This window comes from Falco rusticolus, chromosome Z (assembly GCF_015220075.1).
Source record: "Falco rusticolus isolate bFalRus1 chromosome Z, bFalRus1.pri, whole genome shotgun sequence".
Lineage (NCBI taxonomy): Eukaryota > Metazoa > Chordata > Aves > Falconiformes > Falconidae > Falco > Falco rusticolus.
This window is the reverse complement of record NC_051210.1, coordinates 6662576-6682510: the sequence shown is the minus strand read 5'-3', so window position 1 is coordinate 6682510 and position 19935 is coordinate 6662576. Positions and strand designations below refer to the sequence as shown.

Below are 19935 nucleotides of genomic sequence, written 5' to 3'. Positions count from 1 at the left end.
TTCCCTCCTTCCTCCTATTCTCTTCTGCACCTCTTTCCTCTTGGTGAGTCAGCAGTGTTCTTGTCCCCAGACTAAAAAAGACAAATGTCATATTTGTGTTTATTTACATTCTTGTCCTAATGATAAAATAAATGGCTTGGGCGACTCCTACCGTGACTGTCAATTTGGAAAAAATATAAACAGAAAGAATACTGCAGATATTCAGGGGCAAGATCTGCTCTGAAGGAAACCTTTTAACTATTTGCTCTCCAGCTTATTAAGTAACTGGCCACTAAAAAAAACTAACCAACCCATCATTTAAAATGGCAAACCCCAAGCTTTGGCCAGAGATGGTGATTAAAAGCCACTGGGAAGCTGATTTTGTTTTAATTTTTCTTCTTTGCGGTCTCCTTTCCTGTGCTTTACCAGAAGACAGTTAGGTGGTGATGACAGGACATGCCAGACTCCAGCAGAAGTAGAAACGGGAAAATCCAGGCTGGAACAACAGCCTGACAAAGTTGTCTTACCCTGACTGACAAGCAGATAGACACTTCAGCCAGGGAGATGATGCTATAATAACATTCGAGACTTAATTAATTTAGCCTGAGATCTGGGGTTTACTTTGTAAACAGCAAAGCCCTTCAAGTTACAAAGTCTTTCGAATTCCCTAACAAAAATCTGAAGAAACAGGGAGGGCGTTTGAACACAGCAACCTCGCAGCAGAAAACATTCACCGTGCGAAAAGGCTGAGCCTTTGCTGCATGGAGCCATTGCGGATTGAACAACACAGGTAAAGTTTGCTGCTTTGTGCATGTATTTTTTGCACGGATCTGCAGCCGAGCTCACTGCTCTCAACTTCCATTTCAAATGCAGAGCTAAGAAATTCCACCTGCAGCCCCAGCCTGTTAAAAATGCTCGTATATTGCTGTAACACCTGCATGGTCCTGATGTGCCAGCGCTCTGAAGGCCTCCTGCGAAGACCTGCATTTGCCAAAACTGAAATACAGTATTAGATCAGCGATGCATTAAGGCAGCTGAGACCACTGGCACCTCTGTGAAGAATAGCTGTGGGCGCTGACGACTCCGGTCTGTGGTTTCGGGCCATTGTTTGCCTGTTGAAATATTATAAATGAGGGATCGGAGTCATGTCCCGTGGCCAGGAGGGTGGAAAGAACGTTTTGGTTTCCACGGTCAGCTTGTTCCTCACCAAGCAGGGGTGGTTGGAGCACTCTGGAAATGGGAGGAAGGAGTGGTTTGGGATTTTTTTTAGTCCAGAAGCAGGTCTAGGTTGTTGGTCGGAAATCGAGTTAGTTGAAGGCTTAGCTGGGAAAACTCTTGTCTGGCTTGGAGTTGCTTCGGTTTTTTCTCTTGTGTGCAATAAAGCTGGATATAAAGGGGAAAAGTAGCTCCCTCCTGCTGCCCTGAGGGAGGTTAGGATCCAAGCTCCCTCTGTTCCCACATATATATAGCATACGTCTGAATTTTATTTCCTGACCACCCTCACCAGGGAAAGCCCAGCTTGCATCTGAAGTGGGAAAAGTGGGACAGGATCCAAAGTCGTCTTGGATGGTAATTGCAGTGGGAGCTGGGGAGAACAGGGGCCCCAGGGAGGAGCCAGAACATGAAATGTAAAAAACCTGGCTAGATATCATCAGTCTTGCATTAGCTAAAACTTGTCATTTTAAACCTAATCTCAGCAGTTCAAGCCATAGGGAAGCGCGGGTATCGGCGCATCCTCCCAAGCCATCCCTTCATCCCCTTTCCACTGATGGTGACAGTTTAAATATTGTCTCAGTCTGCCAGATGCATTTTTGTTTTACATCTTTTATTTAGGTATTAGATACGCCAGATACGGCACGTTTCATGTAATACGTGTTCAGTTAGCGGGTCTGTCAAGATTGCCTGCTTTCCTGATGAGTTGTTGGGAGCTTTGGAGGTGGGACTGCTCTCTCATTTAATATGATGTGTATTTAACTGCAATATGTAAGATTTCTGGTCTTCCTTTCTGCTGCTGACTCTATACACACAACATCTTTATTTCTAGGGCTTCATGAGCTGTATAGGGAACACTTCCATCACTGGCCCACTTCACAAATAAAATAGGCACAAGGAATTACATGGAATCGCCTCAAATAGGTCTGGGAATAAGACTGAGATCTGTAATACGAAAAACACAACCTTAAGTCACTTTGCCATATTGCTTTCCGAAGGCATGTGCCAAATAATAACCTCAGCAATGCTATTTATATTTGCAACTCTGCAAACGACCAGACTTCACTACTCTGATACCTGGTCTCTCCTTCTGTCTCAAAAGCAGCTGCTGCCTACTGCCACAGTATATATCTTGCCCCCATCTCAGAAAGTGCCCTTAAAAAAGATAATATGGTCTTTGCATTTCCCCAATTATTCCTGCCAGATAAGTGGAAGGGACTGGTGGGTTTACATCTGAGGGCTCTTGGTTTAATCCCTGCTAAGGTCATAAGTAAGGGAAAATACGATGTGACTGGTTTTGAATACATATCAATACAGTTGCTGAATTAAATAACGTTCACTCACCAATAATGTATTTACATTATTTCAGTGTTGAGCGTTTGCAGATTGAATGCTCCGTGTTTCTGTAGAGCTACACCAGATGCTGGTGACCATGAACCCACTCTGCCACCTACACGGCTGATCAAATCCTGCTGGGTTTTGTTGTTGTGATGGGGCAAAGTATGTAAATAAAACCCATACAGAGCCCATAGAAGAAGGGAGGAAAGAAACATGTCCTCCATTCAAAATTTCAAGGCCAAAGCATCAGTTGTTATGATTTTATCTCTTCCCCTCTTGTTTCCTTTCAAGCCATCTCTTTCTCAGTCAACTCAGGATGCAGCAACTAACGTAACTCCCTTGACCCACTGCTCAGTCATTGTCCTTGCTTCCCAGCACACCTGCTAAGACCTGCTGAACTGAATTCCCAACACATGTGTTGTCAGATTTAAGATTTGTTACAAAATTGTCTCCACCATTGCTTTTGGGGCCGTATCTTCCCCCCCGGTCACCGCTGTTTTGCTGCTGAGGTGATCTTGATGTTGTTACCCTCATCTGCTGTATTGCACAGCATCCTTTTGTCTCATTTCCTACAGCTGCAGTTGCCCAGTGTAGACAGCAGTCCATCACCATCCTTCCTGAAAACCCAGTTACTTAAGAGTTCTGCAAAAGGCAGCTTCTCTCCGTGTGTGCGTATCTCCGTAAGTTTAGCATACGGACTAGCGTTACCCATTTCAGTAAGTAAAGCAGAAATACAATTTCTACTATTAGTAAAATGTCCTGCTGCCTCCTGTGATCACCTCTTGGGCTGGAGCAGGATGCATGTCAGAAATATCTGTGCAAGGGTTCTTTCAATTCTGTGATTAAAATGGGGAAAAAGATTTTCAAGTAGATGGGATGCTTCCTAACATATTGGAATTTGCTTCCTAACATATTGGAATTTCTCCATTAAAGATGAATTCTTGTTAAATGGCCTGAGTTTGATGCTGTAAAGTCATGTCTTCAGGTACTCATGCTGCAGAAAAATATAAATACAAGGTCTTCGCTTCCACTCTTTTCCTGTCCTTTCCTTACTTTCCTCCTCTTCTCTGCTTGTAATACCACAGCTTCTGTCTTTGTGGGGAAAAAAATCACATGCTGGCTATTTTTTTGCCTTCTGTTCCAGCTTTCTTGCCTTCAGATCCCTTAGATCTTGTCCTCCAGTGAGGTTTTGGAGCTTCTCGGTGATAATAAGCCATCATGTGGTTTCATTATGTTCCGCTGTAATGGAACAGGTTTTGTCTCGCGTAAGGCAAGCATTTGCAGAAGAATCGAGGAAAATGTAGCAGTTGATGAGCATCATTTAGTACTCATAAGGCTGCTGTTGGGGGAGGAAAAAGAGAGGGCACCTGCTGGAAAAGGGCCGTGCCAGAACAGGAGGTGGTGTGGTGGAAAGGGCAAAAGAGACTTGATATCACCCTTATTCTTTTCTTTTCTTTTTTTTTAATTTGAGGTTGTGAAAGGAGGGAAAGCGTATAAGGAGTAGTGAAGTAGCACAGAGGAGAAGGGAGTGCAGTGATGGGAGGACGTGAAGAGCCAGAGCTAAGAGGGGCTGTTCCCAGTGGTGGCAAACCCCAGATGCCCATCTCTGGGCTGTTGGGTTCTTCCAAGGACTGAAGAGTTTGTTTTTAACTCTGCTGGTATTACAGCAAGTGGCAGAGTTCCTCCTAACTTACTGAGTACCTAATTAGGCCAGAGCTCCACAGATCCTGCCATTGCAGGAGCATGTATTAAAATCTTCCCCATTCATTTGTCTTCAGCATTCATCACCCATGCCTTCTGGTTTCTATATACACGTACATACATATACATACATACATATATTAACTTTCTGGTGAAAGTGATGCTTTCTAGAGAGTTTCCAGTGAAATCCATTTAATTTTTACTGGGTCCATTACCTAGGGGTGCTGCACGATACGATGCTGGCGTGAGTCAGGTTATGATAATCAAGAACTGCATAGCAGCAGGGAACAAACTGTATCCCTTCACTGTTCATTTCAGACCCTCAAACATACAATTTGCTTTTAATAGAACAGAGTTTTCTGTACAGTAAAATACAGCTATTATTGTACAGAAGATACCAGCATTAGCCAGTCTCCACTGAAGACGCTATTTCATCTCAGATTGTTTCGGTCACAGGCTGCTGCTTCTAGGTTACGTGTTTATGTTGTTATACTTAACATGACATATCAATTTTAATTTAATGCTTTTTCAGAAGGGTTGGGAGATTGCAAAAGTTTGCGTGCCCCAAGGCTCACTGAGGCGATGGGATGAGCTGTACAGAACTGCAAAGGTCTTGCTGGTGGGGAAGGGTCTAACCTCTCTAGGGAAGGACTGGAGACAAGAGACCTGAGCCTTCTCCATCTCTCTGCCTCCCAGCCAGTGTGCAGTTCTGTTCACCCATATTTAACACATGTACCATACTTGTTTACAGTAACTTATCGAGCTAGAAGGAGAAATTGTTTTGCTGTGATAAGCGGTAATTATAGAAACCACCTTCAAGTAAATTGTTAAAAAGCTATTCAGTTGTATGGCATATTTCCCTATTTGTATGCATTTCACTTTTCACTTGTCGCAAAAAAAATGTGATTCCAACTCCCTGATTTAAAAAAACAAAGTAAAAGGAGAGAGCTGTCACTGGAGCTTAAAACTAATTTGATTTTCTTGGTTTGATTTTTTTGAGTTTCAGTGAATTAGAAGTTTTAAGATGGGATCTGAGCTGCTCTGCCCCAGTAAAGCCTACAGTAGTTCAAGGCCTCCAGCTCTTGCCCCAACTGTAACTTTCCAGCAACAGGTTACTTCAAAAAAAAAAAAATTGTAAAATTTGGCATCGAAACAGGAAATATGTGAACCTGTCATGGTAAGCAGTCTCAAAGGGCAAGCTGCTTTGCAGGAGCTAATTAACCTTAGGAAATAATTACACAAATATGTAAATGTTGTTTAGATAATTCCATGTGTTATCAACTCAGGTAGTCCATCATAACTGCAGACCTTGCAATGTCTAGGTGTTAGAATCTGGCATAGTTGATAAGGCTTCGGTGGCTGCATCACTTCAGCTTGGTATTTAACAATTAATGACTGTGATATTACACTAGTAAATTCAACCTGTTTTTTGAATGCAACAGAACGTAACACCGTATTCACTGTGTGCACACTGCTTATCTGCATATTCCTAATGGCCCCAGCCATTAAGATGTTACATACCGTTCAACTATTAGGTGCTAGCAATACTGGGAAAAATGACAGACCATAATCTGTGGTCTCTGCCTCCTTTTTTTTGCACAATGGATGGCCCGAGAATTTACCCACAATCATTTGGGGTTTTCAGGGACTTAAAAACGATTACAGGAGAGCTGTAAATCTGCGAGCCAGTTTTCTCAAAGCAAAACAGAGACAGCAAGCAGCATTTTATACAAGTGCGTTTCTGTTAGCGTGGCATAGACCCTGAAACAACGTAGTTGCTTGGACCTTAGACATTCTGGGTGTAAAGTCCCCCCTAAAACCAGCTGGGCTGGGCTGGAGCAGCCCATGACATCCCTGACCCATGCCAGGACTTGAGCTGAGGCCAAGCAGATCAGCAACCGGCAGCATCTTCCCTATCGCAAGCTGCTGCTTCCAGCGGCTGTAGGAGAGGTTCTGGCCCTTGGATATTAAATGGTTTCATATATACGAGAAACATGAATTTATTAATCATTGTCATATTACTTTCATAGACTGTACTGTTGAACTACTTGATTAAACCTTTGATACTAAAATGAAAAGCTCCTTGTTAACCATTTATTACCAGTTTTTGAGCAATTGCTATTTTGATTTAAAAAATGAGAGATTTTTTATACCTAGTTAAGAGATAGTGTTTAAAAAATACCGGGGGGAAAGCCCTTTATCCCTAGAAAAAGGAATCTGTTCTGTTCTTAAACCAGTATTTGTGAATACTCATCTCTTCAAAATGAAATAAAAATTTCATTCTACTTGCAAACACTTGATGATCTTTTCTCATTCAAAAGGAGTATGTCCATGTGGCAAGAGCATCTTTTTGATGAGCCCCCCCATGCACCTGTCATTAACCGAATCAGAACCTAATACCTGGGTGCTTATATTCTATATTACTTTTGTGGATGCTGCTTTTATAGCAGGTTCCAGAAATGTGTACCTCCTCTAGCATTCAGGAAAATGAGTAAATATAACATCAGCCATCTAAAATTCCTTGGCAACACTTGTGTTAAATGATTTTATCCACCTTTATTTCCAAGGCAATCTTCAGTGGTGGGATTTGCTGCATGCAAGTATGACAGGTGGTCAATATCTGATAGTCTCCATAGCATTGGTAGGCACTGACAGCAAATGAGGTATATTCGTTTTATTTCTGTTGGTGAAAAGAGCAAAAATGCAGTGTTTTTTTAGGAAAAAGGCATGGACGTCTCTTCATTTATTAGTTAATTAAAGGCTAAGTCTTACTGATAGTGTTCCATGAAAAATGGAGGCGGGTAGGATTTTGCATGATGGGAGCACAGGCGAAGGCTGCATCTTCTGTGCTCAGAGCATCTGCTCCATCCCCCACCAAGCACCACGGAGCTGGGGTGCAGGACTCCAGTCAGGAGGTACCTTAGCAGCAGCGACCCCGTAAGTGCCTGGTTTGGGGTTACTTTTCGTTAAGCATTGTACAGAGGCCTTTTCTCATGACAAGCTTCTTAACTTTTGTTTCTTTTATTTCTAATTCTGTATGGGGGTGTAGGAGGGGGTGTGGATTTTCAGAGGGATGGAGACCCACAGTTATATGACTTCCACACCTCCAAAGAATCAGACCTCATCCTTAGACCCAGAATTACTGGTTATAGGTGACCAACTTTCAGCAGCTGCAAATTTAAGTTCAGCTCTCCCAGCACCTTTCCATCTCAGTCTGTTTCCCAAATGAGGACGCATTCAGCCTCAGCTGCCTTCTGGGGGATGTAGCCTGATGTCTCCATCCCCTTCTGTACAGTCATATAGATAATTATGTAAAGCATGACCAAGGAGCTCCTACTGCATCAAATAATTTAGCAAGGTGGTATATGAGTGCATTGTATTTAGCTGTGATGAAAAGAAGAAAAGCAACAGCTGCCTCGAACTGTCACCTTTCATGCTAAAACTGCAGCATCCAGCCTCATCATTTAACCCTGGCCAGGCAGAGGAGGTTAATCCTGATGGACCCAGCACCACTGGAAATCCAAAGGAGACTGGCCGTACTCTGCAGTGCCCACTCCTGCAGCCAGATGTTTCTTGTACGGACACGGCACCGGTTTATTCTCCATCTGAGCTGTTTAAAAGATGGGCTTGTTACGAGGGGAAAAATATAAGCAGATGCTCTGAAGAAAGAGCTTTTCTTCTAGACATACATGACTCCTCCCGAACTCCTTCTCACACATATGTGCTTTTCTTACCTTGTTTAGGGTTTAGCAGAGTGTGTACAGCAACACAGTTTATCCTGACATTTTTTATGGCTTTTTTTTTTCACTGGTAACAAAGGAAACTGTAGTTACAGTCTATATCTAACTTGTTCCAGCTCATTTCTTATTGCCTTTATGAAATCCTATTGAGTCTTTGTACTGGACTGTGAAGCTGTGCAGTTAATGATTCGGTTTACTAGACCACTGGTTATGCTTTAATTGGTGGAGGCTCTTTTGGGCTGAATTTCTGAATCCTTTAGAAGCTTCTTGCTGCTGTCTTAGTCTTATGGAAACCTAAAATTGTGTGCTTTTCCCAGCAGCCTGTAGAAGTAACATAAAATACCTGAAAAGGCAATATTAACCAGAAACCACCTCTTTTTGTCAGAATGTTAAAGCAGGGTTACGTACCTGTACAAAAACTGCTGTTAAAAGAATTACTGATAACGTTATTATTTAACAAACATATACCTACTGCATATTTAACTAAAGTAAATCTTCTAGATAAACTAGTCATTTAAAAACTCTTCCAGGGTTTAATATGCCTTTCCCATACATATCATACTTAGTGTACATCACTTTTCCGTAGGAAACACCAGTTCAAGTTGTCCTTCAGCTTTATCTTAATAACTGGTCTGTCAATCATATTTTCTTTATTCAATTTCTTTTGAAAAACTTCCCACTTTCCTCAGAAAGGGAGGAGTCTTTACCTCCCTTACTTATCTCTACAATCAAATTTCAAACAGGGTTGAAAGGAAATAAGCCCTTTCTCATGCTGAGGTGGTTTACAATAGTTGATACATAATTAGTTAAAACTATGTTCTGTCATAGTCAATCAAGAGCAGAATCTGTCCACGGTTAAGAAGAATACCTTCAGTGCTTTTTGGCAAATTTGATAAATGCATTTTAATCGCTGCTACCTTAGAGAAAAAAAAAATATAAAAGCACATAATTGTTTTAAAAGCTTTGGGTCCAGATCCATAAAGATTTCTAGCCTTCTCACTCTTATTTAGGAAACCGGGTGTGAGAATGGAAGTAAAAGCCTAAATCCACCATGTTATTTAGTTGTCTGTCTTCCCATTGATTTTAGACACTCATAAGAGCTTAAATTCCCAAAACTGAGTTGCAGGCTGGGACTAAGACCTAAATCACTTCAGTGTTCTTGGTAAAGTTACAATAATGCAGACTATATAATAAGCATCTTGTGATTGCCAGTGGCTTTTGCTGGTTTGTGCTTTATTTCCCCCAAGGAAATGAGGCTTTGGGTCTGCATCTCAGTCGCCCAGGGGTATGAAGCTGCTGGTGGAGCACAGCAAAGGAGGAAAGGGATGCAAATTTTAGGAAATGACGTGACCTTGACTGATAAGCTCTTCCTGGCACAAAAGAGCCTGGAAAGCGCCTGCAGTGCTGTGCTGAGGGTGTGAAACCCTGGTGGGGCAGGGGAGCTAGCAGAGCATCTTACTCTCGTCATCTGGGACTAGACAGATTTGTAGTTACGACACAGACAACCGGGGAAATAAGTAATATACAGAAGTGTGCAGGGCTTTCTGAGAACCTCTGAGGTAGAGGTGGGAGCACAGAGCACCCATGTTTGAGGAGAGTGTGCTAAAATCAGTGTAAATCATCCCCATGCCTTCAGTGACGCTTACACTGACTGGCGTTCACAAATTCTTGTTCCATAATAATAAGAAAAGCCTCCCCTAACTACCACAGACTCCAAAGTAATGGCTGACATGTGAGCAGTCAAGAGGTGTTTTATCTGTGCTGTATCTTGTAGTCCACAGTTGCGAAAAATTGCATGCAAAAGGGTAGTTGCAAATACCATAATTTTAATCTTTGGCAGATTTCCATTGGCCCATAATATGAAAAAATTGTAAAGACTGAAATTATATTTATATTGTTCCTACTTGTTTTTATTTGTTTTACCAGACTAAGGCTTAACTACTTTAAACAAACCATCAGTGAACAAACATTTGACAAAGAGTTGTCAAAAGAATGAAAATCAGAGCAGTGGCTCATAATTTCTTTGAATGCCTCTGTTTAGCTGAATTACCATCATGGTATTTAGACAAAATTTTGCAGATGCATAATTTTTGTTGTATTTATTAAAATAAGCCACAGTAAAGCAACAGTTTTACTGCCTTTAAATTGCAATCTTAAATTTCTTTTATTTAGACAAATTAATCTGTTCTTTTTTTGACACTGGAGTATATTCATTGGAGGTTTGTTTTAACAAAACACTTTATCATATAGGAACATGTTGCTTTTAGACAGAATTGCCAGTGTTTAAAAGGTAATTGTCGCAAACATAATTTCTTTCTGCAGGATAATGGATCTCCTGAAGAACATGCAGTTTATGTTTGGGACCATTTTATTTCCCAGTCAGCTGCAGAGAACGTGGTTTTTGTTGCTCACAGCTATGGTGGACTTGCCTTTGTAGAGTTGGTAAGTGTGACTTCTCGATTGCCTTCTTTCCTGAAGCCTTTCACAGATTTTCCTAAATTCCTTGTGATCACCTTCTTGAAAGCAACCATTTAGGAGCAACTTCAAACAGATACAGATCTGTGAGGATTTCTTTGCAACTGGAAGGTCACTGCATTTTTCTCTGGTTTTGGGTTAGTCAGTAAGGTCCCAAGTGTGCACAAACCCAAAAGACTGTGGGAAGACAAAACACATAGATCCTCTGTGTCCAGGCTATGCACCAAGAGGCAGCGCTCAATGGGTTTGTGCTCTGGGGCAGAAAGACTGAGAATGTACAAAAACGGTTTTAAAGTCACATTAACAAATGCACCTTTTTGGGTATAGATTGGAACTATATTGGAAGACGAGGGGAGATTTGGGGGTTTTACCCAGTTTTGCAGGTTTTCCACAAAGGCCTGCAGAAGTTGCTGGGAAGACTTTTTTTTTTTCATTTATTAGGTTCTGGTGGAGGGGACTCTGCTCAGTGTAGAGCTGCCCTACCGCTGGTGCTGGGACTGCTGAACATGCAGCTTGTCAGTCTTTCACCCTTGTCTCTGAAGGCAGATTGTTGACCCCACCTGCTATATGAAGCTGCCTGTTGAAGCTGTGTACTTTTTTTTAAGTGTAGCTATAGGCTCCTGATTTAATTGTGACATGCTGGTGTAATCAGAACATGTTCATTGAAGAAAAGTGGTAAAAAGGAAAAAAAAAAAAGCTCCTTGTTTATTGTGAAAACGTATATTGCAGAACATTGCAATTGGTTTTATAGACACAGGAATGAGCTGAAGTACATCTTTTGTCTGTAACACATCAGTTTAGCACGAAAGTTAGTAAAAGTGGTTTCTGCCTGGCATAAGATGAATGAATGCCTCAGTTAAGAAAATGCATGCATGAGTGTTTTGTTTTCAATCTTGTACTTCTCTAAGTAGCAAGAGGAATCCAGAGTAGGACCACTTGTCTTGTTTTAAGAACATAACATTTTTGTTAATCCTTTTAATTTGTAGAAATTAAGGCCATTTTTACTTTCCCTGTGTTTCTAGAAGAGTATTTTTACAACATGTAAGATATGTATTGATTAGAGACTTGAGAACAGGTCAGCTGGTCATTTTCCAGAGGTATTTTATTACCAGGTTGGTAAATAGTTGCAAAACTTTATAAGAGGCCAGCTTTGTGGAGATGAACAATTCTTTTTATGATCACAGCTCTAGGCAAGAAATGGGTTGCTTTGCGCATGCCTGTTACTCCTCAGATGCAGTGAAGGGTAGGGAGCATCCCTTCTGTCTTGGCTTTCCTTGTCTGTCCAAAGTGAAGCATTAGCAGAATTTCTGTAGGTTTTGTAAAGCCGTGTTGTTTGGGTTGCAGGACACCTACGGATACGGTACGGTTAGCACAGGGCAGGAGTGGGAATCAGCTGGAGACCTCTCTCAGTGTTTCCTAAACAAAGTGCTTATTCGAAGGAGTCTTGGAGAGTTTTTTCATCACATTGCAGTCAGTGGCTTGAGGTGGCATGGGTAACAGATGACCAATGTGTCATTCCCATTTTGCCTGTTTCTCTTGTCACACTGGTGGATATTTCTTCACTTTTGTTCTACTTTAATATGAAGCACACAGATGTTTCAGAACAAGACTTGACTTCTGACCTTGGGGCTTCCAGGGTCAGGGTGCTCAGGGCCTGTGAAATTATCACAAGCTGAGCTAAAGTTTTTATCCATCACAGGAAGCAACCAGTAAGTAAGAAGTTAAAAAGGAGCTTTGTCAGAGAGACAAGATGGTCTCAGTAAGGGTCAGCTTCTGTAGTCTGCTGTCTCTGCAGGAGATGCATGCCTGAGAGGAAGAATATAATATATAACCATTGGCACATCACATATCTGTCATGCAAAACTAGACCCGAGAAGTATATTTAATGTGGTGCGATTGTTTTTTAAAAAAAATCAAAGGTTAATAACACCTGGTTTTGGTGGAGGTGGTTTGATATCTGAGCTCCAGTGAAAGCAGTTTAATTAAATAATGCATGCACTGAAGCAGGTATCATTGAAATAAACTCTGAACTGTTTTATCACAATATTAATTTCTAAGATTTTATTTTGTTATGCTCTCCTTTCTCTTCAACTTTATATCCATATGGCACTTTGTAATTGTAAAGAACTCCAAAAAAAAAAAAAAAAGAATTGAACAGCTGATGGGCAATTACTGTCTTATGACAAATACATATTTGATCACTTTCTTTTCATGCTTTGTGGGGGGGACATAATGAGGGTGATGGAGCAGCTACACCATATAGCAACCGTACTACCTCTGCGCTCACCATGCAAGAGTCTTTGGGTCAACTGATGCATAAAATTGTAGGTTACAGTCGTGGTGGAGACCTGTTGCACAGCTGCTCCTTCGGCAGCCGTGCCTCTTGCAGGAGAGCAGTGTGAAGCATGTGGCTTTAATTTGTAATGAAGGTTTTTCCGCCTGGGCCCTCTGCGTTCTATTGTGCTGGCAGGGAAAAAGAAAACAAGCAAAAAAGTCCAAAAGCGTTTCCATTTTCAGGGAGTATCTTTCAAATTTGCTTTGCACGTTCAGCGCTGCGAGGTCTGTCCCGATCATTTGCAGTCATCACCGCGATCCCCAGCTCATCACTGTGTCGTGGCGTGAGGCTCTCGATGAAAACCTGATGCCTTGGCATTAAGCACAGAAAACCAGAAAAACCCGGTATGAAGCAAGAACTCGTTCGTGGTTGTCAGTAGCATCCCGTGGGAAGAGCTGTGGCTGCCCCGGCACGGCATGGGGAAGCGTTCAGCCTTGCGGGGCAGGACACATCCAGGCGCGCCATTGTTGGCAGCCACTGGAGGAGCTGGCGCAGGAACAGCAGCTCCGCTCTGCCCTCGTCCCTCTGCAGGGCTGGTGCTGGGATGTGGGCATGCATTTTGGTGGGAAACTCCACATGAAAAGGAAGCAAGTACGCCCACCACAGGTGAAACTGGTATCAAAGGAGGAACATTTTCATTTGCAAACCTTTGGTGGCCGAACCTGTTCTTCATTCCAAATTTCATTTCACCATAAAAATCAGGCTGTGGCTTGGAAGTCCTTCATTATAAAAACCAGTAAAATTTGGTTGCAATTTTCAAATACATGCCACAGCATCTAACATTTTTATTGGTCTCTGCAGGTTTTTAATCTCCATTTTTGCATGTTTGTGAGTGTGAGGTTTAAGAAAAACAGGGTGAGTCTGTAATACCATGCTTGAATGCACAGAAACTGTTACCCAGTAGCTGCAGCGTAGGCACACCATTTCTGCACCTTGCTGGGTCATAGATTACTAGCAGAATAATTGAAAGTGATTGAACATGTGTGGGAAGTAAAGTTCCACCAATAAATGTAGTGAGTTGTATTGTTTATAGCATGAATTACAAATGCTAATTGTAAACCATATGCTAAAATGTATCTTAATATTTAGTAATTAAAACTGTGTGTAATTGTGGTTTGAAATTAAATATGCATCTAATAATACCTACACATAAATTGCTTCTTGAATACACAGCCACTAAAAAATAGTTGTTGGGTCACTGTGTTCTGCTAATTACTGATTTTGAAAAAATCAAGCCATGATTCATGAACACAAGCCTCTTACTTCTGTTATCCCTTACACAGTGTAGTCGGGGACTTATTTTCAGAAGCAGCTTGCTGTAGTTGACAGTAAAGTGTGGAACTTTCCCAACTCCTAGCTTATAATAATTTTATGAAATTTAACAGAAAGTGAGAATTTCAAGTTGATGGAGTCAATTTTATATTTAGTTTACAGAAAATAAGTTTCTGGTACAACGCCTCCTTTGAGTTTCTCTGCCAAATTTTGTGAGTTTACAATTATTTTGCTTTAAAAAGAATGTTTTCCCTTGTCATTGCCTCCATGAAAGACCCGCACAGGAAAAAAGATATATTGTGCCCCCGTGCCTACCTGAGTGCTGTGGCCATCCCCTGCAGATGTAATTACAGCATCAAGGCCTGGCTGCATGGAGTGGGGGCAGGAAGGGTGGTCTAGGATGCTGGGTGACATGTAAAAAAACTAGCTGTGTCCATCATTGTAAAAAACACATGACAACTACTCATTTTGGAATCACGAGAAGAATTGTTAAATCTAAGCTTTCAAAATTGTCAATTAGGTATTCAGTATCCTGAGATTTTAGGGAAAAAAAAAAGAAAAAAAAAAAAAGGTTTTGTGGAAGGTTTCGCTTGCTTGCCTCCTGTATTGCTGAGACCTTAGGCTTTGCGTTTTCAAGGGTTTCCTCAGCACCTTATGAACCAAAAGTGTTGCTTTTTTTATTTTAATTTTAGTTTAGTAATATCTTTAAGGGAAAAAAAAACCACCAAGTACCATGGGAATTGTGACAAAATTGTGAGAATCAGTAGTGGTATCTCCAGCTTACGGCAGTCATACTGCTGTAAAAATACAAAGTGCACAGGGGAGTGTAATATAATTAAGTTAGGAGAAGGAAAGTAGGTTCATTGTTTTTGAGCAGATGAGAAACTATTCATGATAGTCTGTTGGCTAAAATGATGGATGTATATATTGACAATTTGCACAAAGGTGTAGATAAAAGTATGTGTGCACGTCTCTGTGTGTCTGCATATTTTTAGCCAGCTTTGTAAAAACAAGAGCCTTTAAAACACACTGTTCAAATTACTGCATGCACTGTAGTGTCCTAATTCCATCAAAATCGGCCAATTTTGTCCATTTGAGATAATTCTGGGTCCATCATTTTGAGGTATGTGCTGCAATGCACTGCCACTTCATTCTGTTGTATTGTGCTGAGTACGGTGAGGACCTGACCCAGGCTTGAGCTCAGAGGTGCCGTAATAATAGTGATGATAAACGGCCACCTGCTGAGCTACCTGGGGGTCTCTGGGGCTGCATCAGTATTCTGGCACAGGCAAAATGCAATACAAGAGCCTTAATGACTGGGCTGTGAACCTGTCATTAGCTTTTCATTAATTTAATTTCCTGAAATTTCAGATTGAATGGTTTGTTATATGTGGGGTTTTATTTATATATACTTATATAAATAAACCTATCTACTCATTTTTTTATATTTGGTTTGGCTCAAGAACTGATTAGCTTAGAGCAGGTGCTGTGGATATGCAACTCTTAATTCCTCTGGCTGATGTATTAAATCGATGTGCAGCAGAAGTACCATAAGGTCTGTTATAGCTGTAGGAAGCGTGGGAGAGAGCTGGAAGTGGAGACCAGAGAAGCAAAAACACGTCAGTGACCAAGGTGCATGTTGTGAAGAAACAAAGCAAAATATCACTGTGCTTCAAGACTTTGTGAGAATTAAACTTGGGGCGGGGGGGGGTGGGGTGGGGGGGAAGATGTTCTTTAGATGTTGCATGTCAGTTGGGAGAGCAGTATGGGATGCTATCTTCTAGATTTATGGGGACTTGGGTTATATGTCCAGTCTTTGGACAGATCATCTCACCCAACTCTGCTCTCTTAGGTCTCACCTTTTTTTGTGTTGTGGGCTTACATTAGCACTGCTTTGAGTGAGGTCTGACTTAGGTAGGGAGGCTCAGAAAAATAAGTGTAAAAATAAAAACGGGATATTTGCTCCATTTTGTTATTTATTTAAGCTATACTTTTGCTGTGCTTCTTGGAAAAATGCTTGTTCATCTGAAAAAGGTCAAACGAGAAATGAGGGTGGACAAGAGGAGCTAATGGAGAAGCAGCAGTGGGTTGTGTGAAATGGGTCGGACAGAACTAGGATCACAAGCTCTGGGGCGTGTTTCTTTTAGCATTTCTGTTACTGATATGGGCACACAAACTAAGTATGCACTAACGAAATTGGCGCCTGGCATGAAGTGCCAAAGTCACCATCGGTATTCAGAAGTAGAATTTCTGCAGTAATAGAAATTAAAGGAAATAATTCAAACTTCTGGACGCTTAGGCATTGGCTGGCTAGTCATCTGCATTTGTGTACAAGGAGCGATCTTACCAACAGAGAACAGCAGGGATGGTTCCTTGGACACATGGGCATGTAGCCCTCAGACATGTGGGTTCATCGCCGATGTCTGTAAGTGAATGACCTGAGAATGCAACAAAAGAGCAAAATGTGATCCTGTTATTTTCTAGCTCTTTCTGTCCCGGGAAGGGAAATATTAATGCTGGCCGTCATGCTGGTGAGATTAATCTGAGATAATCTGAGACATTCGGGAAGATTAACTCAGTTCGGAGGAGATATGGGGAAGAGATGTCATTACACTCAGGGCAATGGAGAGCCTGTTTTACTAGAAACGATGAAGGATGCTCAGGCGTGCCGTGATGTGGTGCCACCTGGAGATGTTGCCTACCAAGAGCACCAGAATCGATACAGCAGTAGAAACAGCACGTGCACCTTCTAGGCTTATCAGTCTTCATAAGAGCTGTGTAATCTTCTGATGCTCGTACACTAACTTGGTAGCTATTGAAGAAAAAGAAAGTTCAGTGTCTATTCTGTATTTGCCACAGGAGCAGAGTTTAAAAAGCATGGCTTGTTCAGCCCGGCGAAGGAAAGCTTAGAGGGATTGGTAGCACGCTGCAAATACATCGGGAGAGTAAACAGCAGGGAGGGAGAGCCATGTAAGCCAGAGAACAATGTTGGCACAGGAACAAATGGATTAAAACCGGTCATGAAAAAATCTAGGGTGGAATGAGGTTTCTCACCATTGGATGAGGAAGGCCTGTTTGGGAATGGGCGGACTGGGACAAAGCTGCTACCCAGCATGACCTACACATGGCAAGAGTTACGTGAGTAATTGGCTGGGACCATCGATCCTTGGTGTGACCCAGGAGTCCGTGTTCCGGTGAAAGTCAGTGCGTGCAGGTGTGTGTTTTCAGCCACAAACAATTGAACCCAGTTTGGATTAACTTTTCTGGAGTTGGCACCTCTCTGTACTCCAGCTCACTCCACTGGAAGCGCCAAGTGTCACCCAAAACCAGGTCAAACTGCCAAACACGAAGGTTTGCAAACAACTTTTTTCCCACCTGACTCACTTTTGGAAGTAGCAGTCTCATTTTTGCTAATGCTTTCTGAAATGCACAGGATTCAGCTTGTGGCGGAAAGCAAAAGGGATTGCAGGTCCCATGGCGAGGGGTTGCAGCAGTAAGGAAATCAAGCAATGGATTGAGCAAAAACAGACTGAAGTATCCTAATACGTGTCACTGCCTGCTGTACAGGGAGCAACCTCTTGATCACATTTGGCTTTTAGTGACACATACACACAAAAAGGAAGGGAGGGGTATGTATATACATATTCATATGCATACAGTCCCATTTTAACACAGAGCAGATAAACATTTTAGGCCACTCTCAACCTAAATAAGTAAATTGACAAGTGTATGCTGGCATCGTTATTTCACTTGCTACCATTTATTTTTATTATCCCTTTGCACCGCGGTAGCAATCACATAGTAATGCCTTCTCTTGAAGAGCTTGCAGTCTGGAAGGATCGTCTTAACGGGAAGAGACAGAGGGATGATGAACGATTACTAAGCAGTTCCAAGCACCGTAGCTGCGTGTCTTTTCTCATTTTTTGGCATTTTAGTTTAAATGCCATGTAGGCCTCCCCTTCCTCAGCTCATCCCCCAGCCCCCTCAGCCTTGCTGCTGGGTGAGAGAAAAGGATGGCTGCAATGAAAGCCTGAGCCTTGGCCACTTCCAGAACAGGCTTGTGTTTCGAATATTCATCCCTCCTCGTTACCTTGCTCTAGATAACTTGCTCAGCCTCATTACTTTTTGCTTCCTCTTAATCATTTGCTAATGTAATATCTCATGCTTCACTCCGCCCAGTCCGTGGTCTGAGGCTAGCCATACGTGTGCCCCTTCCCCGCTTCTTCCAAAAGGAGAAGGGTGATGTTTCATGGACTGGAACAATATACCGAGTACTAATTGCCGGCACCACCCATCATTACTTTACATCTCATTGGTCCGTTCATGTTAATTTTCTAGTTCGACACCAAAGTTAGAATGCCAATTATAAAATGAACAAAGAACTGGAGATAAGTAAAAGTTAGGGTTACCTGGAAATCCAGTTACTTGGAAATATGTGTTTGTATCCTATGGGCGTTTGGAGGTCAAAGGCACGGCGCTTTCTGCATTTCTTTGCAGAGAATTTTTCTAGAGCTGCATCAGCTCACTAGTTGTATATTTTTGTAATTTCTCTGCATTGTTTTACATCCCAGGCACTACACGGTGAACGTCTATTTTTAGATTTCAGTATGAAGAGCTTTCTGATCTGTAGCAATTGTTTTTTGAATTGTATTTCAATCTCCTTGTTCCGCAACTATACATAAATAGGTCTTCTTTTTTTATTTTTTCTTTTGTCTTTCTATGCCTGTCTGAATTTGGTACTGTTTGTCAACATTTCTTGGTAGTATGCTGAAATTGAACTCCATATTTTAAGTGCAGTTACTATAAATAGCTCAAGGTGAACCTCAGGACCTTTGTTCAACTGTGCAACATTCTGGTCAGTGCAGCCAAAATGGCAGTAAATTATCTTTTTTTTTTTCCCCAAAGCTTCTTTAAACTTGGTACCCGCTAATGTTCGTACATCCCTCAGAGTATTTTTGTGCTCTCAATTTCCCTTTCACCAGCAGCACTGAATGTACTACGTGATTTTTGCCCCCTAACGATATTATCTCATGTTCTTCCAAATTAAATCTACCTGCATTGGGGCCCTTGTTGCGCCGGATGACAAACTCGATTGTCATAACAATCCTTTTTGCACTACAGGTCTATGACTCTTGGAAGCTCGTTTTGTATGTCTTTCATGCCTTACTTCTCTTGCCAGTTTCTCCTGCTTTAATGTCACCTGCAAATTTAATTAATTCCAGATCATTAATGAAGATGTTAAATAAAACCATATTTGGCATCTATCCCTGTATCTGACTAGAAACTTCCTTCTGGCTCAATAAATTCCTTTACATTGGTATCCTGTTTCAACTGTTTTAAATTCTGCAAGACATTGTACTTATCAGGCAGTTTTATTTTTCATATCATTCAAATTCTAGCTCTGAAAGAAAAAATGAAAAAGCTGAAGCACAGGACAGCATGTTCAAAGAACACGTCGCTCATTCTTTCAGTTGTGCAGATAAACTTCTGCCCTTCAGCCTTATCAAAGCTGATGGGGCAGTGTCTGTGTGCAGCCATCTCTGAAATGTGTGGAGGACACTGCTGATCCCAACAGCTAACTCCAGGACCCAGGACAAATGGTTTTCCACAGTGTCTTGCCTAGATACGCGTTTCCTCACTGGTTGCCCAAACTTTGCAGAAGTTGCAAGTTGTCATCCCTAGGCGTGCACTTAGATGCATTTTCTGCCTGAACCATCTCATACTCATCAGAGCTTTTCCAGACACTGGGGAAATCCATCAACGGTAATGGGAGACGAGTCTGCTGTCCCAGACCTCTAAGTACCATGTCTTTGCCTTAACTCCACTCCTCTGATGCAAACTGTTTCAGTCCACCTCTTTTTTGGCTCTCCGAGGTGAATTACC

The 19935-nt window shown here is 41.7% G+C and overlaps 1 protein-coding gene across 4 annotated transcripts in view; it reads left to right on the top strand.

The window, feature by feature from the left end:
• The window catches only part of FAM172A (family with sequence similarity 172 member A), a 266793-nt gene that overhangs the window by 141855 nt on the left and 105003 nt on the right, over positions 1–19935 (top strand). For all 4 annotated transcript variants that reach the window (XM_037373139.1, XM_037373142.1, XM_037373140.1 and 1 more), the window contains one exon: positions 10293–10412. In XM_037373139.1, the coding sequence (XP_037229036.1) occupies positions 10293–10412 (120 nt within the window). The remainder of the gene's footprint in view (positions 1–10292; positions 10413–19935) is intronic.